The 26,438-nt window shown below is 46.9% G+C and overlaps 1 protein-coding gene across 12 annotated transcripts in view; it reads left to right on the forward strand.

The window, feature by feature from the left end:
- Positions 1 to 26,438, forward strand: part of nAChRalpha6 (nicotinic acetylcholine receptor alpha6) — a 97,825-nt gene that overhangs the window by 14,999 nt on the left and 56,388 nt on the right. For all 12 annotated transcript variants that reach the window (XR_001451063.2, XR_001451064.2, XR_004469030.1 and 9 more), the window contains exon 3: positions 1,955 to 3,002. Coding sequence is in view for 9 of the 12 variants with exons in the window: in XM_001356312.4 (XP_001356348.3) it covers positions 2,936 to 3,002 (67 nt within the window). In the remaining 3 variants the exon portion in view is untranslated. The remainder of the gene's footprint in view (positions 1 to 1,954; positions 3,003 to 26,438) is intronic.

A 26,438-nucleotide genomic window follows, 5' to 3' on the forward strand; every position in this document is an offset into this window, starting at 1 on the left:
ATACTTCTAGAGAAACAGAGAGAGAGAGAGAGAGTGAGGCACTTCCCTTGGGGGCTTTGGTGTTTGAAAATAGCTCTCTCTTTCTTTCTCCGTCTGTGGCTCCACTCGGCTCCACTCCAAATAAGTTGAATATTTTAATTTTCCATCATAATTAATGCTCCTTCCAGCCCCCCCCGCCTAGATGTAGTTTATCCCTCAGATGATGGGGTCTATGCTCTGTGCCGTTCTCTGTCGCTGCCTTCCTCTGAGTGCCTCTGACTCCCTTTGTGGCCATCGAGCACGTGTAAATTATTGTGGCTTTCTGTGGCAGTGATGCCCGGCGCCGCGAAGCCATGCAGCGATACTTCTACCGAGTACTTTGCAGGATTTGAGGGTGTGTTGAGGTGGAACGGGCTCCTTATAGACTGTAGAAATGGTCTCTCAGGAACTAGTGTTCCACGACACCAGAACCAGAGCACCAGAATATGGAAGAGTAAACTGTGGTATTGGCTGTTGCTTTTTTTTTATATCTGAGAGTAGCGGATACTCCCAGCGTCGAAGTACTCGATAATTCTGGGCATTTCTGCTGGCATCACTGCTGTTTTGTTGCAGGCAGCATCGTTGGCGCTCTTGCCACACGCCACACGCAGCCATGCCGCCGCCGCCGCATGTATTTCAATTACTGCATTTCTCTGGCTCTGCCTCTGCCTCTGCCTCTCCAGAGCCAGAACCTCCTCCAGAACATACCCTCTCTGGCCCCAGCCGTAGCCACTGTTTTAATTTGCGCTTCGCTCGCTTTTGTTATTTTTTCTGCTTCTGCCTCGCATTTTTGCATGCCCTTCAGGGGCGGAGAGCAGAGGGTGTTATGCTTTTGCCTACATTTTTGCCACGCATGTCCTTTTGTCCGTTTCAAATGGATATGCCAGGGTATCAATAGCTTCGACCCTCGCAGATGCCTCTCTTTTTTGTTGTCCCCTCGATTTTTTTTTTGTTTTGCGTGGCTGTTGTTTTTGTGCGCCTCGCGTTTTTACGCAAATTCATTGTTTTAATTTACTCAAGTTTGTTGACCGAAAACAAAAACTAATCAATGGATGCTCTGCTACCAGTGGCAGGCGTCCCCTCGGTTAGGAGGGGCCCGCTGTGGGGGGGCCAATGGATCTAGAGGTGGAGCCTCCGAGGTGACAAAGCATCGGGCCCGCATCCAGAAATTGGGTTAAAGAATAACAAAAACAACAACAACAACAGCAGAAAAAACAGAACCACTTAATGGGGTTAACAGAATATATTTTTTAATTAAACATTAAGTCTGCTCCTCCAAGTTTTTGCTGTTGCTCTGTTATCTGCTTTTTTGTGGTTCTTTCTGGCCTTAGTTCTCCTGTTTTTCGTGTATTTTGTGGGACTCTCCTTTGCGGTTCCTTTTAAGCAGTCCGCTAAGTTGTGGCCGAAAGGATTTGCCATCAAAGGGCCAGGACTAAGATACTGTATATCCGCGAAAACCTCAAAGACGGAGAGTTAATGAACAAAGAGGGCAATGCAAATCAGAGTAATTTCGAGAGTTACTGAAAAGCTTTTAGTCTTTTAGAAGAAAGTATAATAGAGGTAGGGTGAGGGTACGGGAAAGGTAAACCGATTTGAATATAGATAGAATTTATGGAAATGCTTTTCAATAAGACTTCGCGGAGGATATCTGTGGATTCTCTAGTACAAATTCAAGCAGAACTTTGGTTAAATTTAGTGGATATTTCAGACAACATTTGGTAGGAGACTCAGGTACTTATATCCTTGAATAAAAGGTTCTGTCGATATTTCACTGCGAATTAACATTGGAGATTGAAGAAGAAATTTCTAAAGTTTTAATGATGAATTTTAGATGACTTTTTCGACTATATCTACTTCTATTTATTCCATTCTCTATTACAAATATTAGATGTGTATTTTTAAAGTATTATAATCCACTATTTTCTACCATTCACAGCTAAAAATTAAAAAAAACCGAACGAAACAACGATACTAAACTGAACTCAAGAAGGATATAAAAAGGAAAGGATCATTATCAACAAGAAAGAACAACAACAACTGCTACCTAAGGTTTCTCAAGCTCCAAAAACAAACAACAAATAAATAAAATACCATAAAACAAAGAGAGAAAAAAAAACAAGTGCAAATTATGTAAATTATAGCAAAAGCAAATACGCTAAGGGAAAAGAAAGAGAAGCAAAAGCAAAGCAAACAAAAGAGAATTAGTCAAATAGAAGCGGCAGCAAGCAGAGGGAGAGAAATATTCACAAAAAGATCTGTGACCAGGCAAACCGGAAATTAAATCTGCAACGTTTCTGCCCCGAAAAGACCAGGAGACCAAAGACCCGAGACCTGAGACCCGAGACCTCAGAGTCCAGAGAACAGACCCCGAAAAGGAAGAGGAAGCCGCAGCAGCCGCAACCGCAGCAAAATCCGAGTCGAGCAAACGGAACACGCGTGCCAAATATTTGCTCAAAAATAGGAGAATAAAATAATAATCAAAGCACCGGAGAGGAGAGTATCCCAGCGAATTGAGAGATTTATTCGGCGGGAGAGCGGGCAAATAGGGGGACACGTTTCATGAGCGCTGCAGCAGGCTCCGAGAGCAGGGAAAGGCCACGGACCGCCTTCACCGGAGGCCATTGTTGACACTCGCTCTGAACTCTGACCCTCCGCCGTTGGTGCGTCTCGTCTCCGGTCCAAGCTCCAGCTCTTTGTCTCCAGCTTCTGCTCCCGCTACCGCTCCCGCTTTTGTGCTAATCATCGCGGACACAGCGAACGACGACTGCCTGAAAGGAGGTGACGGAGGAGAAACCCTGGCCAACTATTTAACCAAGGTGACGAGGCAAGGATTGCTTGTCCCAGAGGCAGCAGAAGGCAGTCGGAGGTCAGGCAGCTATTCAACCCAGGAGGCAGGCGAAACAAGCAAACCAAGGACATGGACTCCTCGCTGCCGTCGTCTCTGTCGCTGTTTGTCCTGTTGATCTTTCTGGCGATAATTAAAGGTGAGTGTGCCACTCCTTGCCTCTCTAAGGACACCCTCTCCGACACCTTTGTTTGTCTTTTATCCGACAGTCCAAAGAACTTTCGCTTTGCTGATTAAATTGCCGGGAGAAACTCTGTGAAAAGTGGCGTTCAATGGGTGGGAAAATTGTTGCACTTTTCACCATCTTCAGCCCGAATCCCTCCAGTTCATCTTCCACCAACTGAAGAGCGGAACGAGCATCGGGAGGGTGGATGCCACAGACTAACATTTGCGTTAACAAGTGCTTGGGGTTTTCCGCTTTCCCCCGCTGCCCGCTGAGAGCAGCAAACAAATCCCCGCACTCATGTCCCACTATCAATTTCAAATGCGAAATCTTTTCCAATTCCTCCCTTCCTCTACGCATAAATCTTTCCTTGCAAGGTGACACTCCACGGCCCTGCGACCCCTTTCTAGCATTATTCAATTCCGCATCCGATTTTTCAATTTCCTTGCGAGCATTTTCACGGCGCTTTAACCAGGCGGCGTTGCCTGCCACAGAGTCAAAGCCAAAAAGCACACACATTCCCACACTCTGGTCTTCAGATATGTGTATATATCTATGTATATACATATGTGCCGTAGAGGGGGTGGGTGGGTACAGTCGGGATATTCCCACGCGAAGCGGACCATAAATTCACATGGAGATCGCCCAGAGCCAAACTTGGCCATATTTTTAGTTTTCACTGCTCGCTGAGCTGCTCGGCAATTGCCAGGAAAAGCGGGCGGAAAAAAGTTGCAAAAACAAAGATGGTGAATAGACCCAGACAGACAGACAGAAGGAGGAAGGGTGGGAGGTAGGGAGGGGGGACGACAAAGAAGCGTAGAGCAATGAGACAAATATTCAAGTAGAAAAAACACAATTGTCATACGGAGGACGACGGAGGAGCCCCAGGAGGCCGCACTTCAAATCCGCCATCTGCTCCCCAGGGGGGACTCCACCGCCTCCACCGCCTCCACCGCCGCCTCCACTCCTCGAGAAAGAGAGAGAACAAAACACATGCGTTTCCTCCACTTCCTTCCCACTTTATATAGTGTATATATCTGTCCTTTTTTTTAAGTTGCATCGAGAGTTGAAAAGTTTTCTCTTTTCTTTTTTTTTTTTTATTTCATCCCGGGCCGTGGCTTTGGCAAAATGAAGTCTCATGTGCCCTACTGTTGACAAAAATAACAAGCTGCGGCACGGCGAGGCACGGCACGGCACGGCACGGCGCGCTTCTCTCGCTTGTTCTTGCTTCCAAAAGTGTTTCCACTCTGAGGGGATGCACATGGCAAATGTTGGATACTCGTACAGTAAGGAATACTGTAATATCCGCAAGTAATAGGGTCGTTCAATTAGAATGCTTGAATGCGGATTTTTATTGAGTATCTTTCAGCTCTTCGCCTGGGGTGCAATTGTTCTTGTGTTTATCGGAGAGCGAGTGTTCTCCCATGCATCTTATGAAATTCTATGAAATTCTGCCCCAGTGTTGGGGAAATTCCTGATAGCTGATCTCGATAAACAATATTAAAATATTTATATATATTAAATATCCTTTATTTCCTTTGAAATATTCCCCTCTACATCTGTCCAATGTCCCACTTGAAAAAGCTAAGCAAGAACAGCCTCGAAAATGAACTTCCGGCTTAAATTGGCCTTCCACATCCTTGAGTTTCCATTATCCGCCCAATGTAAACAGCCTCTCTGTTTAAACACACTACTTATTATATAGTGGAGTTTCTGGGGAAACAATAAAAGCTTAATTCTTATCGTCGAACCAATCAATTAATCCTAATTGCTTCCTTTCTGCCTTTTTCTCTGTGAGATGCTGCCCAGTGGAAACGCATGGAAAATGTCTGTCCTGTTGCCCTTCTCTCCTCTACTCTTTGGTTCTTCGTGGCCCGTGTGACAGGTCCCGGCCTGGGCCTGGTCCTTGTCCTGGTCCTGGTCCTTGTCCTGGTCCTTGTCCTGAGCCCATTGTCTTCTTGTCGCTGAAAAGTTATTATTTAAGCATCGCTGAGGGAGTTGACGAGGAAATCTTTGACTTTGTCCTGACCTGTGCTCCTTGCTCTGTACTCTGCTGTACTCCCCTGCTCTGTGTTCCATGTATACCCTCTCTCCTCCCTTTGTTTTCCGCTTCTGATTCTCCGACAGAGACTAATGAAGACACAGCAATCGCATCGGTCCTCGGATTGGGTTTCGCTTGGCGGCAAAAGACAAATATTTTCAATAAGCTGCCTCATCGCAGCGATATCAAAGTGTGCACTGATTGGAAAATCAGCAGTTTGGAAGAGTACGGGCAGAGCAGAGCCGGAATACAATAATTCAGCATTCAATGTTGAGCGTGGCGTACCCATCAATCGTTACGGAAAATGGGCATATTGTGTATTGTATTCCTTGGATTGTGCCTTTCCTGCTGGTTAACTTCAAAATACATCTGATTAGTGGGTATCCTGCAGTCGTTATATCCTTTGTGGAGCTCCTTTGCTGTTTGGCAGTTGGCAAACGGCAAACGCATAAATTGTGCGGCATTTCGGGTCCTGTCCTGACTGCAGCACCTTGACAGTGTCAAGCGTTGCCATTGCGTTGGGACCCCGTCCTCCGTGTGCTTATATATGACCGGGTCATATATTTTGTTTTAAGGCAAGCCGTTTTACGCATTTTCGTACATTTAAATGACATAAATTCCTATTGGATTTGCGCGGCAAAGCCACGAGGAAGCCTCTGCTCTATCTCCCTCTTTCTCCCTCTTAATTTACATACATTCATTTTGCCGCAGGCCAAAGAAAAAGGAGCCTGGCTTGGCCATAATATATTTGTTAATATCCCTGCTAATATCCTGGAAGAGAACTGCCCCACGCAATGGGCTAAACTTCCTCCTGGTTTCTGGCCTAAGCCCAACTTTTAAACTTCATACTCGTCCTCGTCCTTCGCTCTCGTACGGGCACTCTCTCGCTGTGTGGCAGGTAAAGCGGATAACCCACACCAGACCCTGCCTCTGCCTCTGCCACCGACTGCGACTCTGACTCTGACTTTGGCTTTGGCTCCGGTTAGAGCTTCCGGCTTCGTTTCGTTCTCCGTTCCCCGTTCCCCGTTCTGTTCGGTTCTCCCCGCTTGGTGCACGCAGGAGGAAGTTTCAAGGTTGTGGCGCAGTTGGAGCAGGACGAAAGTGGAGCAAGTTGCAGTGCAAGGAAAACAAGTTTTAGTTGCGCGCTCTGCACTTCCGTGGCGCCACCGACGAGGGATAACCTTGTCCCAGCATTGCACCCACCCAGAGCTAGCGATGGGAGCGTGTGTATCCGTTCGTGAGTCACGTTGCCACCTCCCAGGAGCACGGAGAGGGGAGCGTCCCATCCGGCCTGCTTGGGTTGGGGGAGGTGTCTAATCCCCGAGCTGCTAAAAATCCGCGCCTGCCCTTGGGGGCACCTGTAGGCATCCTCCAGCCAGTGCCGGCCCCCGTCTACGTCTTCGCCTTTGTCTCCCTCTCCAGCTTCCAGTTCCGCCTCATTGTCATCCTTGAATGACTCAGCGATGCCGCCACAAAAGTTTGCAAATAAGTATTTTTTATACGGCCAATCCCAGTGCCTCCCTCACACCCACACCCACCCCCTTAGACTCGTAAAAAAACACACACACAGACACACTCAAGAGAGAGTGTGAGAGAGAACTTAGTGCCTGCGCCTAAATAACCGTAAACAGCACTCGTGGGCCCCAGACAACGATAGGAGGAGAGGGGTGTGGGGAGGGGGGGGGGAGAGCAAAGAACAGAGAAGAAACAAAAACTTGATAAGCATAAATTTGCTGTAATTTAACGCATTCAATTACAAAAACAAAAAGAAAGCAGAGGCTGAAAACAAAAAGCAAGAAAGAATAAAAAAATAATCAAGGGTGGGGGATTAGGGGTGGCGGTACGGAAAGGAAACGACGGGGGACGGGGGACGGGGGAGAGTATCCTGCAAGCTGCGCGACTTACTTAAAAATGTCATAAAAACGAAACAAGTGGCAAGAGAGGGGAGACAGACTCCACCTTACCGCCCTTGCACCCCCCTTCGTCTTACCTGTCCTTCCGTGTCTCCTTTGCTCGAAGGTAAATTTCGGTTTACGATTTCGTATTCCATTCCGAGGACATTTTACATCGAAATTACCTTTTAAAGGCCTTTGCAATCAGATGCGTTAGATCTTGTTTTAGTTCAATCTTTGATTAAAACCCGCACAAATCCTAAATCCCAATGGTTATGGGAAAACAGAGCCTCTGAACCTCTTTCATTCACAAGAGAAGGTCTGGCAATGCTTTCCAGTATAAAATTGAATAGTTATGGCCATTCTTGATCATTTTTAATCAATTTTCTTAAATATTCTGATGTATGTCTGTGCGAACATTCCTTTTTTATGGCCAAACCCCAATTAATGGCCCTCCAATTAACGATAATTTCGTTTTTACGGCCTATCGTTTATTCCTCTTCGAGCGGGTACAAAGTTTTTCTATAAAATTTCAATCTATAAATCATTAAGAACATAAGATAAAAGGCGGTTATTGAATATAAAACGAGTGTTTAAAACTTATGAGCACTTTTAACGAGAGGTTTATTTGTTAAGTGGAGGGAAATGTTCGATTAGAATTCATTTTTGTTTGATAATTTTCCATAAAATGGCACAGCTCTCAAGCAAAACCACGAAAACCGATTAATAGTGACGAGAACGATCCCTGAAATGGCACCCCCTCCATATCCAGCATTTACCGGGCGCACAGTCCAAAGTATCTCTTAGCAAATACATCCCCTGATGGCGCAGTTCTACGACGAGTATCGCTCCTTGAAGGGGGGTGGCCAGAAATTAAAAGTGTTTTTAGCGGCTGTTTGCCAGACACTTCAATGCCCTCCAATCCCCCAATACTCTTAGCCGCACTAAAAGCGGGGGAGCGTTTAAAAAAAAAGAAAGAAGGTGGACAAGAGAAGAGTTGGGCCGTTTTGGCGGGACCTAAGCGGGATGCCCCATAAAAGGTAAAAAATAATTGTGCCCATAGCGACTGCAAAGCGAATTACAAGCAGGCAGAGCAGCAGCCCGAAGGCTCAGCGCAGGGGCTCCCTAATGTATGCAATGGCAATGGCAGGAGCCACTGCGAGAGTGAAAGTGAATGTACAGCCGAGATGTGTACGAGTATGCATGGCAGGGGACACGGACTGTGGGACTGTGGCAGCCCAATTGACTGACTTGGTTTGTCTCTAGTTTCCCCCAGCACGAAGCACAGCCCCACCATCCACCACCCACCGCCCAAAGCGTGTCTGTCGGAAAAACAGACAGAAAGAAAAACATGCAAATTTCGCCTGTCTGGCTGGCTGGCTGCGTGGAGGAGGCCCACAGCGAATTTTACTTTGTTGTGCGTCGAGATATTTGCATAGTCCCAGGCTAGGGCGCAGTCCCCAGCCCAGAGTCCTGGATCCTGGGCCCTGGGTCCCGAATCCTGTCTCCATGGTGACATTAACAACGTGGAACGTGCGGCAAGGTTTGGGGGCCTGTGTGGCGTGGCAGGTGAGAGCCCCACTCTGGGCCTCCCTTGAGCCCCAATTTGAGTTGAGTTATTTGGCCATATAATGAATTAAAATCTGGAATTGAGATTCGTTTCGCATCCAGTTTCCCTTTTCAAGGATATTCGGGGATGCGCATGTTTATTCCCGTTTCTTTTTCCGCTCAATTCCAGGAGAGAGAGCACCACCGAAGAGAGAGAGAATGAGACTTCTCAGAGAGTGAGAGAGAGAGAGAGTCGAATGCGTGGGTGCGTATCTCTTTCACTCAAAGTCCAAGTCCTGTTTTGGCGAGTTTCATTCAATAAGTTTTCCTACACATACATACATAGAATATATGTATGTATACCAATCAGTGTGTATGCTATATGTGCGAGTATTTTCCTTTGTTTTCCCTGTATGGGTAGACAGCATCAAGTGTGTATTTTCTTTTTTGCTCTCATAATTGACAGACAGTTGAATTTTTGATGCGCCTCCTGTCTGGTGCTCTTGCAGGAGGTAGGGGATAGGCAGGGGCGCAGGTAGGGGGGTAGGTGGGGGCCATTTCCACTCCCATTAGCTGCCGTCAACAGTTACTAGGGAAAGTGCAGTCCGTAAAGTGCGTTACTGTGTTTGGGGCCCCAGCCGTTTAATTGAGACCAAAACGGCAGCGTTTTAATTAAGAAATATGCACACAGACAGCAGTGGCGGTAGATTCAGAGTCAGATTCAGATTCAGACTCGGAGGCAGTGGCAGAGGCAGTGCTAGAGGCAGGAGGCAGGAGTCAGAGGTCGGGATTCATCGTGCAATTGTCATGGCGTCCCACAAGCATGTCAAGGATGTTGACGCCATCTCGTCGTCGCTTGTCCTCAGCTTGTTATTGCAGGTGCACATCCCCCCCCTCCCCCCCCACATACCCCACCGCACCGCACCACAGTACAGACCACACCGTGGCAGAGCACACCTCAAACCCAAGCGACGTGTCCTTCAACCTGGTAACCTCCTAACCAACCTAAAAGCCAAATGGCGTTTGTCGCATCAGCCGCTCGTTATTCAGGCGGGGGATTCCCGGCAGCTGGTGGCAACAGCAGCAGCAACAGCAGAAGCTTAGAGGAGCATCATCTAATCGACATGGCAGCGGCGCCGTTGCCGCCGCCGCCGACATCCTGCTGACTAAGTGCCAAACAATGAGCAGTACCTCTGCCGTCTGCGCTTCGGTCGCTTGTCTGGTATTCATGTGGGACCCGGGACTGGGGCTGTGAGCGACAACGACGATGATGGGGCTGCCCAAAATGTTGATCGCTCCACCACTAAGTGAAATGTGTGCTCAAGGGGCTCCCTGCCCAGCTGGGCTACGATTCGGGGGCTGCAATGAGAGTAAGTACCAAAAGGCTTTAGGCAGGTGCAGCTTTAACAGTATCGATTGGTTTCTTGGGGGGTTTCCATTTCAAAAGACTGGTAGATCGGTAGATATCCTTCTGACAACTCATCCTGTGGTGTCCCTGACTCTGGCCATCAGTCAGGAGCATAAATGTCGCATATTTTGTATTATTTTTAGACTGAATTTAGTTTTGTGGCTTGATTTATGGTTGTGTCCCTTCTCGCCTGTCAGTCTCCTCTTCTTGTCGTTCTCCTCGCAATAGAAAACGACAAAGTCCATTAACAAAATAGACGTAGAACACAAAACGGAACCCCACTCGAGCCCCCACCACTGGATCTGCGGCTCCTTTGCACTCGTTGCATGCATGTGTTGCTCTGCGGCGCACCTTGGCCCCTTAATGTATGCAATAAAGCTCAAGTGTAGACCGTCCTTATCCCCATCCTCAGCCCCAGCCCCAGTCCAACCCCAAATCCTCCTTTTCTGTTGCTGCTGTTCGCTGGCTTTCGGTGTGTGGCACACACACGGCTAAACTCGTCGTTGTAGCTGGGTCCCGTAGCTAACCTTCACTTTCACTCACACTCGCTTGCGTGTGGCATGTCCCCCGCCGCTCGTCCTGTGTCCTGCGTGCGTGTGGCACATTGTTGCATTTCACGTACGAACGGGGGTACACTATATTGCATTGTTGTTTCACCTTCTTCTCCATCTGTAGCCCCCCGCAGCGTCTCCCTCTCTGTCCCTCTCTCTCTGACTCTGACAAAGCTGTTGCAATGTGCAAAATGCTGCTGTTGAAAAGTCCTTGTTGTAATTACATTTTGTTTTACTCGTGTTGAGGTTTTTTGTACTCTCACGACGACCTTTTTTACTTCTCCCTCACTCTCACTCTCTTTCTCTCTGCTGGCCTTTGTTTGTCTTTGCTGCAGGGTATATTCCATAGTAGAGTGAGGTCTCCATTTGGCACCCAATCCTCTTCAGTTCGTAGCTAGGCGTTAATACCTTACCTGTTTTCTTATATACTCTGCCTAGTTGTTTATGCAAGTGGCACGTAGGGAGCGGGACAGAGATGGGCATGGAGGCGACACTGAGTTTGGGGATCCATGAAATTCATGCGTGATTTTTATTGTCGTGTTGTGTGCACATAAAATCATGTTTATGCATGTCCCATTCTCATGCTCTCTCTCTCTCTCTGTTACTCTCTCTGCCTCTGCCTCTGCCTCTCCCCTCCGCCCTGCTCTCTCTCTCTCTCGCATGGATAGCAACAAGTTACAACAAGTTACAACATCCCACAGCGATGGGAGGCCATGTCAATGCCACGCCCCAAATGTGGCACTGTAAAATTGTAAACTTTATTGAATTTCTAGCATTTTATTGTGTGTAAAATTTATCGTTTCAATTATTCAGCAAAAAAGCATACGAAAGAGATGGATACAGAGATGTTAGACCGGAGAGAGAGACAGCGCGTGGGAGAAAGAGTACACATAAGAAGGAGAAAGCGAATAATTTTGTATATTTTTACAAAGCGACAGGACCTTGACTGAACGAATGCTTGGCAAATGGAAGAGAATACGAGTATACCGCATTGACTTTGACATTTATCGTCCAGGACGAGGAGAACCAGAGTCCAACCAAGGATTGGACTGGGTGGTGGGGCAGCGCAGGGCAGGGTGGGGCAGGGAGGTCCTGCCCCCGTGCTCGTCTGTGTGGGTTGCGTTGCGTGTGGAATGAATACATATTGAGCAGGTGAAACGATGCTGACAGATTGGAATTGATTGTTATCTACGGTGAAATGAATGGGCCTGCCTCTTGCCAGCCCCCTCATTGCTTCCAAGGGATTTACTGGATCAAAAGAAAACGAAACGAAACGAATCGTAGCAGACGGTTCTTTAGCAGCATTCAATCCATTAAAAGTTGTTCAATCCCCTGTCCCCAGTCGCCAATCGCCATTCGCCAGTCGCCATTCGCCAGTCACCAGTCGCCGGTTATCCTCCGCTGTTGTGTCTGCTAATTAACATTTAATTATAGTTCGAGCTTTCAGCGGGACGCATTGTAGAGTGGCTCAAGCGGTGGACGTGGACGTGAACGTGGGAAATGGGTCAAGGTTGAATTGGGTCAACTACAGAAGCAGCTACTCTTGAGTTGTTTGCTATTTTAAGTGTGTCTATCTGTTTCAGTCTCACCCTCATTTCCCCCTCTTTCCCCATCTTTCAGTCTCCCTCGCTCTCCCCCTCGTTCCCCTCTCTCCCGCAGTGGTGTGTCCTTCAGGTCCTGCGGGGGCAACGACAGTTACAGTTGCAGTTGCATTTATCGTTAGCTTGTTAGCTTACAACTAAAAGCTTTTCACGGCATTAAAGCCCTCAGCCAGCAGTGGGAGGAGCAGGGGCAGGAGCAACAGAGCACAGAGAGACAGAGGGAGAGAGGGAGAGAGAGAGTATGCCACGAATCTGACTATCACGAGGGAAGAGTGAATTTAATGGCAGGGAAAATTAGTTCTTTCTAAAGGGTTTATCCTCTGTCCTAAGGATGCTTTTCTGCGGAATTATTTTTCTATTTACTGAATATTTCTGCAATGTTTTGGAGGATTGCGGAATCTATCGAAACCCGAATGCGAATGCTCGTATCTATCCAATTTCAATCGGAAATCGAAGCAAAGAGAAATACACTTGATTTTTATTGCTGAGTCTCCTCTTCACCTCTGCCTCCTTCACAGTTCTTTCCTCAGTATCAATATTATGAGATTCCATTGCCTCCAACTATCATCGTTCCCCACTCTCTCTCTCTCCCGCCCATCTTCTGCTCCTCCTCTGCTTCTCCTCTGCTCTTCCTCTGCTCTTCCTCTGCTCCTCCTCTGCTCCTCCTCTGCACCTCTGCTGCTCTTCCTCTGCTCCTCCTCTGCACCTCCTCTGCTCTTCCTCTGCTCCTCTCCTTCCACGCATCTGTCAAACAATCTGATGACTGAATCTCTGAGCAAAGGAGAGGGAAAATATTGCAAATGTAATATGATTGGTGATGGTTGATGGTGTTGCTGATTCCGAAAGGGGGGCGGGAGGAAGGTGATGAGAGTGGGGTGGCGGTGGAGGGGAGAGGCCAAAAGGCGGAGGCGGTTCGGCACACTCAACCATACACTCGACGTGCGATACCAAATAAAAAACCCTACACAAATGAGTGGAAGGTCGACCTCAAGAGTACCCTAGAGTGGGGCTAAAGAAGGGAAATCACCGAAGGAAATATGAGAGAGTAAGGAATACGGAATGAGTGCAAGAAGGAGCAACATAAAGAGTCTACCTGGAAGTTCAAAGGCACTTCATTGTCGCACATTACAGGGTATCGCTCTCTCTGCGTCAGGGTGTGCTTCCAAATTGATTGTAAATGCCAGGGTAAGCCGATGGCGGCGGTTGAATGCCAGAATACTTTGTGCCTGCCGTCCATTCGTCCTTCCGCCCAACCCGGTCTCTCACTCTCAGTCTCAATGTCTGACTGCATTGGTGTGCACGTGTGTGAGTGTGCGAGTGTGTGCCTGCGTGTGTGTGTATATGTCAATGTTTGTGTGCATGTGTTTGTTGGCAATTTCCGCTTCTACATTTCCGTTCGTTTTGTCACGTAGTTTATGAATGAATTTAACTGCCGTCGGTGCCGATGACGACGACAACGACGACACGACGTCAACATGGAAGGATGAAGCGGTGCTGAGGGGCGGGCGACGGAGAGGAGACTGCCATAAAGCTTGTTGATATGTTTTAATGAGCACTTTTTACATGCACATGAATCGCCCTGCCCCCGTCCCCTTGAGTACTCCCTGCCACTCGCATGTGTTGCATATATGGGATGCTAAAAACCCTGCCGCCTGCCGCCTGCCTGCCCAACCAACTGAATGGCACTCGTCGCACATTTAAAGGCCGCCGTCCCCTGCCTCTTGCCCCTTCCAAATTACTGGCTTGCAACTTAGGCTTTTGCTCACTTGCCACCCGGCCGGCCCCCTACCACGCCTCCCAACGCTCATGACAAAAGACTTGGTCGAAAAAAAGTTTTTTAATTACATTTTTCATTTCCTCTTCGCGCCACATTACGTATACGCATATGTGTCCCGTCCGTTCGAATGGGCTTGTGGGAAGGTGAGGCGAGGAGTAGTGCGGTTTGGCCGAGTGTTGGACTCGCGATTGGCCGCATACTCTGACAGTTTTCGCAGCCAATAAAATGACCAAAAAGCTTTGCCTTATTGGCATCTGAACTGAAACTGAACTCTTTGCTGTAATATCCCTTAACGTATCCTGAGAGATTTCGCTGTGCCAGCGTTCCCCTGCTACTCTGGGATGATTTAGCGATTGGCCTGTCACTCATGCCCCTCCACTTCTGCCCGCCTGCCTGCCTGCCTTGTTGTTGTGGTCCCTTTGTACGTGTAGATAGCCAACTAGTTAACCGGACTGTTGCGACAGCTTTTGGCCGTGCCTTGCCAGAGAAGGGGAGTGCAGAGAAAGAACTCTCTGCAGCAACAAAGCTGTCAATAACAAGTGTAGCCAATATGCTACTGAAGATGCTCCCACGGACCCCCGTCCCCGTCTCTGTCGAGGGTGGATTGAGGAGTGTGCACTCACAGCCAGATGTCTTCATCTAGTAATCCCATTAAGCCCCTTCCGATTCATTGTATGTACCCTCTTTGCCGCAATGGAAACTTCTCTGGCAACCCTCCCTGGACTTATTTTATGTTCTGCTGCCGTACTTTGTTGCTGTTGTTGGTGGTGCTCTCGCTTTGTGGCCATGTCTCACGACTGCTCAGCCAAAAATCCATCGACAACTTGTTAGATGTTGGAGAAATGGCTGTGTGGCTTCCGTCTTTGGACCTTGGAGCCCGAGAGATAGAGAGAAATAGCTGGGATATATGGAGCGGTTAGTGGTGGAGATGGTCAGCCGCAAAACGATTTATGCTCGGAGAACACTGAGAGAATGCGAAGCTAAGAACAAACTTGTAGACTCTAGATCTCAGTCTGGAGCATCCCATTGCTTTCTCTCTGTGCAGTGTGCTGTTCTGTTCTGTGCTTCTCTGTTCTGTTCTGGTCCTCGTGTGCCACTGTTGGACTGACTTAAGCTCAGGGATACACTCGGTTTGATTTCTCATTGGTCTTCGTCTTCGTCCAGTCGTGGCTACACGTAGTCGAAGCTGGGCCAGCGGAATTTTACTTATGAGTGTCATGCGTCGCAAATCTCTGCACAGCTCGCAAGATACATTGCCGTGCACACAGATACAGCCACAGCTACAAAGGAGCGAGCGATACCACCAGAGACACACAGGAGATGTATATTTTTTTTCGGTTGGATGGTTTGTTGGTTGGTTGCTTCGCTGGTTCGTTGGTTGGTTGTTTTTGGCAAGAAGCCGGGGTGCGGAAGAGTCCTGCTCAATGCATGTCAATTTGTGGTTTCTTTATCCGGCTCTGCAGCTCTGTCCCCGCTGCCTCTTTCCTTCTGTGAGTTCTGTGATTCTGAAACCGTGAAAATCGTTTATGGCCGAGAGATCTGATCAAAGTCTGAGGCATTTACAATATTTATGTGATTTGAATGCGGGCTTGGATTTCGGGATTTCGGGATTTACTCGGGAACTTGCAACTGCCACACATACAGCGATCATGCGGGTGTCCTAATCGCCCCTGGGCCCCTCTAAACCCTGGGTACTTTGTAATGCATTTCCCCTTTGAATATCCCTCTGCGAAAGGGATACACAGAGACAGCACCCACAGCAAGACAAACTCCTGCCAAAGGCTGTGCGGAAAGGGAGAGAGACAACAAGTTGGCAAATTTATTTGCGCTTATCTTTGTGCCAAAGTTTTTGGTTAACGTGTTTGCCATTGTCAACAACTTTGTTGTGGCCTGTGCTCCATGCACCACTCAACCCAGCACCCAGCACCCAGCACCCTGCCCCGTCCTCCCACTACCGCCCTCTGCTACCCTCTGCTACCCCCTATGGTAGTGCCATCTTTGCAATTGCAATTGCTTTTGCCAAGTTTTCTGGCCAAATTGTTTGTTTTGTTCGGCGCGTGCACTTTTTTGAGTTTTTGGTGTTTCGTCGCTCGTCGTTTGTCGCTCGTCCTTTGGTTTGTGTGGCGCGGCGTGGCGTGGAGGGGAATGAATCCCTTGTCGGGCACACAATGCCACGCCCCGTGGCCCCCTGGCCCCTAGCTTGGGCCCCCGCCTAGTATCAATATTTGACTTGTTGTATTGCCGTTTGGAAAGCGTTGAATTTTCCCCCATTTTGTCGCATCACGATGGGCATTTAAGTCAAGCGTTCAATGTTTTTCCCTGCTCGATTTTCTACTGGTGCGTCTCCGTGTCCATTTCCATGTAGTATCTATAGGAACAGAACACCAACCTCCCTCCATCCCACACACAAATCTTAATCTATGTTTTGTGGCTTTTGTATTTTCAATTTTGTTGCGCAAACAGAAACCAATTGCGAAATGCATTCGAAATGTCGCCCAAAAGTATTTTGCTTGCATTTTATTTGCATTTTACGCTCTGATTGGCCCACAAAAATCACAAAAATAACACAATGCGTATATAATACCAATTCTTATGAGAATATGCTGGCGAAAGGCTTCGAATTTCCTTCATTTAATTGATTGGAATTGCAGGTTAAGTCCTTGATACGAGGGTGTGAAAGGAGAGCCAGAGCCGGAGACGGAGATGGAGCCGAAGCCGGAGCCAAAATAGTTGACAAATGGAATTCGATATGCAATGTAATGCGATATTCGGAAGTGTGTGGAGGAGGAGAAGGCTTTCAATAGGGTTTAGGGGAAGGGCTTAGAATCATTGATGGGCACTCACTCTCAAGTGCAGTGCATTTCATAGCTGTAAGGCGATTGAAAGGTTTCAACTTAGTATTAGATAGATCATAGAGCTAAATGGTAGGCTTATTTATAGACGTATCCACATATCGCAGGCTTTTCCAAAGTATGCCGTTCTTACACTTGCGAAACGGACTGCATCCGCCCACAAGGAATACGAATTTTCGGCTGCAGTTTTGATTTTATTAAAGAAAACCGAATGCTGAATATGGGAAAAATTGAATATCTAAAATTCCATATAATCCAATCGACTCTCGTTTTCGGGCCAAAAATTCTCTTTGCATGTATGGAATAATAAATGTTCAGGGTGATTCGAAGTCGTTTTCCACACAATTGCTCCAGAGGTACTCTCTCCAGTCTCCAGTCTCCAGTTCGGAGCATTTGCCGATAATCGGGATGGCATTTGCCATTTGGGAAGTGAACCATCTGGCTTTCTGTCTGTCTGTCCCATAGCCATGGCAATAGCCATTCACACTGCGCTCTATGGCTCTATTAATGTTAACTGTATTACCCCAAACACACACACACACACACACACCGACACACCGTCCAGAGTCCGGAGTGTTTTTCTTGCAACGTACCTCGTATATTTAATCAGCTTTCGTTTTACCTTTCTTTTACTTACAGGTAAGTGCTCATATCCTTTCGCTGTCAACTTTAAACTGCAATTTGTGGCACTGAGAGAGAGAGTGAAAGATGAAGCGGAACGACGAAAAAATGTCGCAAGTATGAGCCCTAAAAAAGCACACACACACCCAGCCCTAGCCCCATCCGCATCCGCATGTAAGGATATGGTGTATGTGGAAAGTAATAAAAAAGAAACCTTGACATAAACCTTAGAGATATGGGCAAAAAGTATGCACATCTAACGCACAAAAAGTCTAACAATAACTGAGAGAGGAGAGCAGTAGCAAGAGGAGGAGCAGGAGAGAGCAGGAGTGCTGCTGGGTAGCAGGAAGGAATGAGGCAGAAGCAATCTGCCTCAACTTTGGTAACAAGTTTTTGTTATTGTTTTCATGTTTGTGTGCGTGTGTGTCTGTGTGTGAAGGCAGCTGTCAAAAATCAACGCAAACGTCAACGCTGAAAAGCTCCGAAAAAAAAGGAAGAAAGGTTATCGCTGTAGTCCGAACTCGGAGATACCCTTTGGCAGGCCAAGACTTGTCTTGGAAATATAGGATATAGTCCTCGGTCTGGATATAATATATCTATATAAATTATATAATTCATAACACCTGCTTCTGACGGTTGAAAGAATCAGTTTAAAAATCAGACTGCCACTTTAAAGAAGGGTATACAAGAGGGAACACCCACACACACACACACACACACATGGAACGAAGGAAAGAGAGAGTGAGAAGGAACGGGAGGCGTTGGACACATGTTGAAAATGTCAAAAAGTAGGCAACATGTTGTGTGGAAGGCCTGTCCTTCCACCGAACCAAACCAACCAACCAACCCTCTGCCGTTGCTCCTGCTCCTGCCTTATTGTATTTGGATATTTTTATAAATTTACTACTGGTAGCCTACCGTCTGTACGGCCTACAAATCCAGTGGGGGGTCAGGAAGGTCGCAAGTAAGCTTTAAAAAATCTCCTCACATCTTGCCACCGTTTTTTTTTTTGTGTGTTCGTGCCCCGGCTTGTTCCGTTGTCAGCTGCCAACTATTTTCCTTCTTTTTTTTTGGGGCAAAAAAACGCTCATTGATTTTTATGGCCAACGCCTGCCAAGTGGCAAGTGACAAGCGACAAGCTTCATGGACTTGTCTGTCCAAAGATAATCGTTGGTTTTTGCAATATATATATATACAGAGAGATGTGATCGGGAGTAGGGGTATATCAGTATTGGCAGACTCTTTATGAGGTATAACTTATTAATGATAATGAGGCTTCGCTGGAATACCTTAAGAAATTGCCTTTTTTAGGTTGAAACTTGTTGTAGTGTGCAGATTTCCATCAGGATATAGTTTAAAATTAGTTTAATTTGATTTTGGCTTAAGTTTTCATTAACTCAAGTCTCAGACATGTCCCAGCAAACTGTAGAACTTGGTGTGAATTTCGTGTGAAATGCAATGAACCTTGAGTGATAATTGAATTCCAAGAGGGACCACGCCAGAAAAGGCATCAAAAAGGAGTCGCAACTTCGGGGAATACCTCAGAAAGATTCTCGGAAACATAACCAATCATGGGCATACTCTGAGAAAACCCATCTCTTAGTTTCCTCGAAACGCGAACAATGTTCTTACCCCCTTTTCTTGTTGGCTCCTTCTTTGGGTGTTTTTTCGAGCATTGTGCTGCCTCTTTGATTATTTGGCTTTTAGTTGATTATAAACAGGAGACGAAGGATAGGCGACAGGGAGATTCATATGCATTGAGAGAGTCACACACTACTGCACACACACACACATGTGGCACACGAGCACAGAGGAATACAATGGATCCTTTCCCCACTTCTGGTCGTACTTGAGACCAGGGACAAAAGACTTGGGCTGTGGCTTGGGTTTTGGCCTGGGCCTGGGCCTGGGCTTGGGCTGGGGTTAGCCATGAGAAACGGCAAACGGAACTGTGACAAAGGGCTGATCTGCTGTAAAATAGAAACTCCCTCTTGGTCGGGCGGCCGGTTGACTGTATCCTTGTCATACTTTATCAGTTTGGAGCTTTAAGTCCGCCTCGTTTCGCGTCATAAAGCCGGACAGCCGCTGGTGCGAGTACTGGCACTGGTACTGCTTTGGGTGCGAATCAATTTAACGCACGCACGAGTTCCCCTGCCAAATCAGAGAGAAAATTCCCTGGCAATGGAAACTATCTATCGGGCAATGAGGCTTGTCAGCTGTGTTCCCTTTTCGGTGATTTCTACCCCCTTTAATGTTATCGCGTCGTTATGATTATCGTCTCGTCTCCGACGCTTTAAACTTGACACACATTTCGACGTTGCTCAGAGGAAAGTTAATCATGGCCCCGGAGGAGGGGAGCAAACTCTGGGGGGAGCAGAAACCAAGCAGGAGCCAGGAACCAGCAACCATCTACTGCAGACACAGCGCGTACTTCAGTTTAGTTGTGTTTTGCCTAGCGTGGGGCTCAGCGAGGGTCGTAAGGGAAGTAATGCCTGTAAGTTCCAATCGAAAGCTAATCTTCTGCAGCACCCCTCTGCCGAGAACATTTTTGAAAATCATTCTACAGCAAATGCTGCTCCCCGCTGCTGCCAAACGCACGCATCCGAACCACCACCCAAATCCTGCGACCTCTAGCCCCCTGGCATCCTTGGCACCCTACCCCAGCCGCCTCTCACTCGTAACCTTCCGCCCCTCCGCCCCGCCGTCCCTCCACCCCATCGCCCGCTCTGAACAAGAACAACAACTGCCTAAGACACTTGCGATTTAGCTTTCAGTTTGAGTTTCTTTTTGGTTTTTTTTTCCGACTGCGAATTGGGTTAAGCGGTATGCGATGTACATGTGTGTGTATCTGCGTACGTGTCTCGTGTGTGTGTGTGTGTGTGTGTGCGTGCTTATCCCGGGCTAACTGAAACTCGATTGGATGTAGAGCCAGAGCTCCCGCGGTACGCGTACGGGCATGGGGGAGTATGTGCCCTTGTCCCGGTCCCGAACTTAAATGCTGAAATGAACAACTTTTTGCGCGAAAGAACGGTAGCAGCAGAGCAAAAAACAGCAACAAATAAAATCCACATAAATTATAAACATTTCGTGTGTTGTTTTTCGTGTTGTTGTCAACCATTACGTTACGCTACGTTACGTCGAGCGCTACGCTCGGAGCGGCTTTTGTGTTACCTTTTTGCCGTACCCGTACCCGTACCCGTGCCGTTCCGTGAAGTCCCGTGAAGACTTTCCCTCCATTTCGTTTCTTTGCTCTTTTCGTTTCCATTCTCTGGGTTTCCCCTTTTGTTTCAGTTCTGCATTTAAATTAAGTCTAAATGTCGACAAGAGGCCATAATTGTTGTTGCTGTTGTTGTTCCTCCTGAATGCCAGGGTTGTCACAGTTAACGAGACAACAGGTTTCGGGAGCGAGTAAAGTGTGCACTTTATAGTTGATGTTCCATCGCATACTTTCGACTTTCGGGGAAGACGTTCCTTAAAGATTTCGCCGTGTGGGAGGTCGGCGCCGGTTAATGCCGTCTGACTTCTGGCAGCTGCGCAGCGCACACAAGCAAACAGCCGCACGCACAGATACACCCACACCGTCACACAAACATGTGCTCTCCTTGAGTAGTTCTTTTTTTGTGTTTATTATTGACATTTCCATCGCTCGGTGCGGTGGCATGGTGGCTGCGTGGCCATATTTATTTTCAATTTAACTTTAATGCTCGCGTGCTGCAAGCCACCAAATAAGAGGGGGAGCGGATAGTACTTCGGAAGCTTGTTGCATGCCCCGCTCTCATTTGTCCGGTCAGGGTAATTTATGGCCCCAGCAGCAGTGGCCGGAGCAGCAGCCGTGGAAGTCGGTTGTAAAGTTAATGCGCTCGATCCGAAACAAGTTTCGAAACGGAACGAAACAACACCAAAACTGACCCTCATCATAATTGAAATGCGCTAAAAACAAAATGCTGCCAAAACTTTATAATGGAAATATGCCCCCCCCCCCCCCCCCCCCGCCCACACACACACACAAACACACAGATACAGATGTAAATGCCTACCGACTGTCGGCCATTTTGGAAATGGGTAGCTAATACCAGAGACTATAGTCGATACAAATGATGTCCCACAACATTAATTTTGGTGGCGGGGTGTAGGTTGCATCCAGATTATGGCCAAGATAAATTACCATACGAATTGGCTTTCAGGTTGGCTTCGGGGAAGGTAGGTGTGGGCTCTGTCCAAGATTGAGAGCCATAATTTGGGGCCTGCTGCTGCTGAAGATTACTAGATAGAAACGAGAAAGATTATCAAAATGTATGACTACTTATTCGGAATTTTAATCCATCAAAGGAATTGTTATTTTCAAAAATCTTACAAGGGAGGCTCCTCTCATTGGCAGGACTTTCTGCAATTTAATTTTGACTTATATTTAAATTATTCATTTTAATTTATTTCAATTGGAATTAAATATCAAAAACCAAGGGAACGGAGGACAAAAACCGTTTATTCCATTTATGTTGCCTACTTTTGAGCGGCAACAGGAAACGAGCAATAATTACACAAACTGTTGCCTACTTATCGGAGCGGATGCTTCGGAACTTTTGGGATTTGAGAAAATGGCAGCCAGCGGTGATGGCTGGCAACAAAACTATTGCCTACTTAAATGCGCCCAGTGCAAATTTGGGAAAATGAAGCTAATTGCTCGACCCGCCTCGACTCGGCCCACACACAATTCACAAAGGTCAACGGATAGGCAAGGCTGCTGGCCCTCCCGTTCTGTTGCTCTCTGTCTTGATGCTTTCACAAAATGCCAACAATTATTTAACTGTGTTCAACGAATAATTCATAAATATTTCATGACTTGCATGTCACAATTTGTTGCCCTTCGCCCGCCCGCTGCCGACTGCTCGCCGGCAGTAAAACATTCTGTGCCCCGAAAATTGTTCATTTAAATTTTAATTGCTTTATAAATGCTAAAAAGTCCTTGAACTTTTTGCGTAAGAGTGAAAGTGCTGAAGCTCTCGGCCGGGGCTCAGGTCATGTCTCGCCCACGCCTCACAACATCGCATCGCATCCTCTCGCAACTCATAAAATATGATAAAGCTGCCCTTGGACCCCAGTAAGAGGCAAAAGAGCGAACATTTTGCTAGTTTGAAGCATTTACGAAATGAAAAAAATTTCACCCACTCTCACTGTACGCGAGGGTACATATATATATATTAATAAAATGTTCACGCTCAACTTTGGCAACTTGGGGGCTGGGAAGACAAACAGTAACAGTGGGCCATTTAGCTGCAATTGTTGCTGCTGCTGCTGCTGCTGCTGCTGCTCTTGCTCTCCTTGCTGTATGCCGCAGGCCAGAGCACAGGAAGGACAGCGGCAACATCGCGTTACGGAAGGGGTTGGTTCCTTCCTGGCCAAACAATAGATACGAGCTTACACATGTGTATCCACTTACACACACATGGGTGTGTATGTGTGTGTGTCTCTCTGTGTGCTGTACATTTATAATGAGTTATACAAAACGATGTCCGTTCGGTGTATACTTGAGAAATTTTCAAGTGTGTGCAGGACCTTCTCGCACATCTCTCCCTTGGGGTTCGCAATATGGAATAAGTTTGCAATTTCCTCTTTAAGGGTTGAAGATTATGATAATTCGACTCATCGTTTGGTCAATATGTGTGCCCCCTTTCCTTTGGTCGAAGAGCATCCATAGTTGGGGGATAGTTTCGGCAACTCTGCAGTTTCTCGCTTTCTTTTGCCTTTCCCCCGCTTTCTGATGTTGCTCTGCAATGCCGTTTGTTTTCATTGTTTGTCGTTTGGAGAAGAGGATACATCCTCTCTGCCAGCCTGCTGGCACTTTCTATTTAATGAATGAGCAGCACACACACGCAGAGAGAGTGAGAGAGCGTGTTGGCAGCTAAAGTGGCAATTAGAAAGTTTCCTTAAAAACAAAAGCAGCTTCAGCCGAACCCTCGCTCCCTGCCTTGGGGGGAGTCCTTCCAAGGTGATTTATACCCGAAATGCATGCGCCTACGCCAAATTAGCCTTGGCGTTGCATTCCGCCACTCCTCCACTCCACTCCAGTATGTGCGCCAGTATTAATTATGCATTATGCCACATAGCTGAGTGCTCGGCATTCTGCAGCAGTTGCAACACACCCAATGCCACCAAAAAAAGGGGGGAAAAGGTCAGCCAGTAGGGGAGCACGTGCCGCAAATGATTTCACTTTCAGTTTGCGGCAGGAATTGCTAAGAAGATATATATTTCATAGCCGGAATTAGGACTTGTGGACTTGCAGATTTTAAAGCAGAAAATATCGCCCTCTCTCACTTTACGACTTCCATAAAGCAAAAAAAAAAAACCACTCACCTACCTCTTATTGTTCCCACTTAATCCAGAACTCTTGAACCTTTCTATAGTTTCCTCTTGATCCCAAACCCCCTGCTGCCTGCTGGCTGCTGGGTGCTGGCTCCAGCTCTGGTCCCCTGCCTGGCATTCCATCAGGTGTGAGGCGTAAAACGTGGAAAACGCAATTCGATTTCTGTCGCCATTTTCTCAGGACATTCCTCAGTGTCGTTGTGTGCGTATGCTTATGCCTCTGAATGGTGTTGGGGGTCTCGGGCTTACATACATGTGGATTGTTCTCCTCCCCCTCTGCTCGTCCAGTTACATTTTCCCCCCATTTCCTCCATTTTCAGCTCTTTTATTATGTGTATTTTTTATTGTATTATTCCTTTGTTGGTTTTGGCTTTGGCGTTGGCTTTGGTTTGGTTTTTCAACTTTGTTTTACGCTTCAGCGGCATAAATATATAAATTATTAACTCTCGACTTACACACACACACACACACACACACACGCACCCACTCATGCCGGAGTGTGCGTGTGTGCCCCTGTGTAGGGCCTGGCGTCGTCTGGTATGGCGCCAAGGACCAAAGCCATCTTCTTCGCCTTGTTGTGGTCGCAGCCCTTTTGCTTTTGTATGCCCTTTACCTGGGAGGGTATTATACTTTGAATGCATATAGATGTGTGTTCTAAATCCAAAGATGATATCGATGGATCGGAGAGTGTATCTAAATTTCGGCTCCTTTGAGGCACAGGCCATCCTTTCCCATCTTTCGGTTTCACCTTTCCGCTTATTTCCGCTTTTGCTCCTCCTTTTTATTTATTGTTTTGTATTATTTTTAGTTATTTTCGCAGCCATCCCTCTGTAGGGGTGCGCGTGTGTCTGCATGATTTATGATCACACATTTATAGTGCTGACAATTGAATGATATTTTTACCGAATGCTCTCCCCTGCTCTGATGGCCGGGGGCCAAAGCGAATGCGCTTTGATCGATGTTCCGCCCCCACTAGAGAGAGGGAGAGTGAGGAGGCTGGGGAGAGTTGATTTGTGTGACATTTTGAAGTGACATTGTTTGCATTGCGGCATTGTTGACCAAAACCAGAAACAGAGCCGGAGCTGGAGCCGGAGCCAGAGCCAGCCTTAGGCCATATTTATTTGCGTCCATACAAATATGCCCGATGATATATGTTACGGCCGTGTGGTGTGGACACACAGTATATCTATTTGAGTATACTCGTACATATATTAATTCCGTTTAAGCGAAAACCCTAAAAATGAAATACGTCTCCAATTTTGGTCGTTCGAATTGTGTTTGTAAAGCACTTCTATCGAATGGAAACGCAGTTTGTTGGGGAAATTACAGTGAAATCTGTGGGAAATTTATGGCAGAGATCGTTACAATATTTCATATTTGAATATTTTACTAAGCAAATGCATTCGAAATATCCTTGAGAAAATGCATCTTGGGCTCTTTTAATCAACATTGTTGCAGCTTTTCGGTTATCATTTCGGATGCTCAGCAAATACACAAAAAGAGAGAGAGAAAGAGAGAGAGAGAGAGAGAGAGACTACTGGCGTAGACACTTATCAAAATACCATTAAAAATTCGCTTTGCCAATGCCAATGCCTCTGCTCTGTCTTTCTTTTGGAAAACAGAAAAAGAGAAAGGAGCGATAGACCGAGAGACGACCTGAAAGGATGTTTGTTTGTGCAATTTCAATTTGATATAAAATGTAACCATTGGGAAACATAAATGTCATTTGAGATAAACGTAAAAATTGCCATTTGATGGTGTTTTTGGTGTGGAATTACATGCAGCAAAAGCACCAGCAGGGGCATCAGCAGTGGCATGAGGAAGGGGGCATAAAACAGGAGTGTGCAGAATGAGGAAAAGCGGAAAATAGGGAAAACAAGCATACGAAAAATGTAAAAAAGTTATGGCCCAAATCGAAGCACAAAAGCAGGACACCTGACGACAGTAAAATTTAATCAATTGTGTCGATGATTTCCTCTCTCGAGGAGTACTTGAAATAATTGAAACACACACAAAGTTGAAGCTAATTTGAATGAGGCTCTGTTGGCGGAAGGAAATGAAAGTGTTTCCCTTTGGGCTCTCAGCCGGCAATGGAATTGGGCTTTCATTCGGTGCAAAACATTTCTCATCCTATAGCGCTTTTCTTTCAATCGTGAGTAAGCGGAAAGGGACGAAAACCTGTCTTTGATTAACACATGACTCCCTGTCTCCCTGACGAGTCTTTCTGCCTGACTTTGGATGTTTATCATTGCCATCATCATCATTCTGTGAGGGAATACCACGTCAGCGAAGGGGGCAGAATTATCTTTGGCGAAACTACTATATGAAGGATGTTTTACTACAGCACGTTGAACATTTGCAGCTACAAATGAGTGTGTGAAAGAGGCTGGCAGACAGTCAGACATTCAGGCAGTCGGACATTTGTGCGTGTCAGACAGAGTCCTCATCCCTCCCTGCCGCTAATGCATGTGTGTCTGGAGCATTCATCCGCCTTTGTTGGTGTCTGTGTGTGTGGAAACCGGAAGCAGGAGGGTTGGAGGCCACACAGAGGCATACAAAGTGAGTTATGAAATGTTGACAAGACATTTTATTGTACTCTCCCTCGCACACATACATCTACTCGTACTCGTAAATACTGCCGCTGCCGCTGCCACTGCCGCTGCCGCTGCCACTGCCATGGGGCATGACTATGTACAACAGTTGCAAGCAGCAACCCTTTCAAATGTACGACTGCGAGTAGCAGTTACGTGGCCCCAAGTAA

Source organism: Drosophila pseudoobscura, chromosome 4, assembly GCF_009870125.1.
Source record: "Drosophila pseudoobscura strain MV-25-SWS-2005 chromosome 4, UCI_Dpse_MV25, whole genome shotgun sequence".
Lineage (NCBI taxonomy): Eukaryota > Metazoa > Arthropoda > Insecta > Diptera > Drosophilidae > Drosophila > Drosophila pseudoobscura.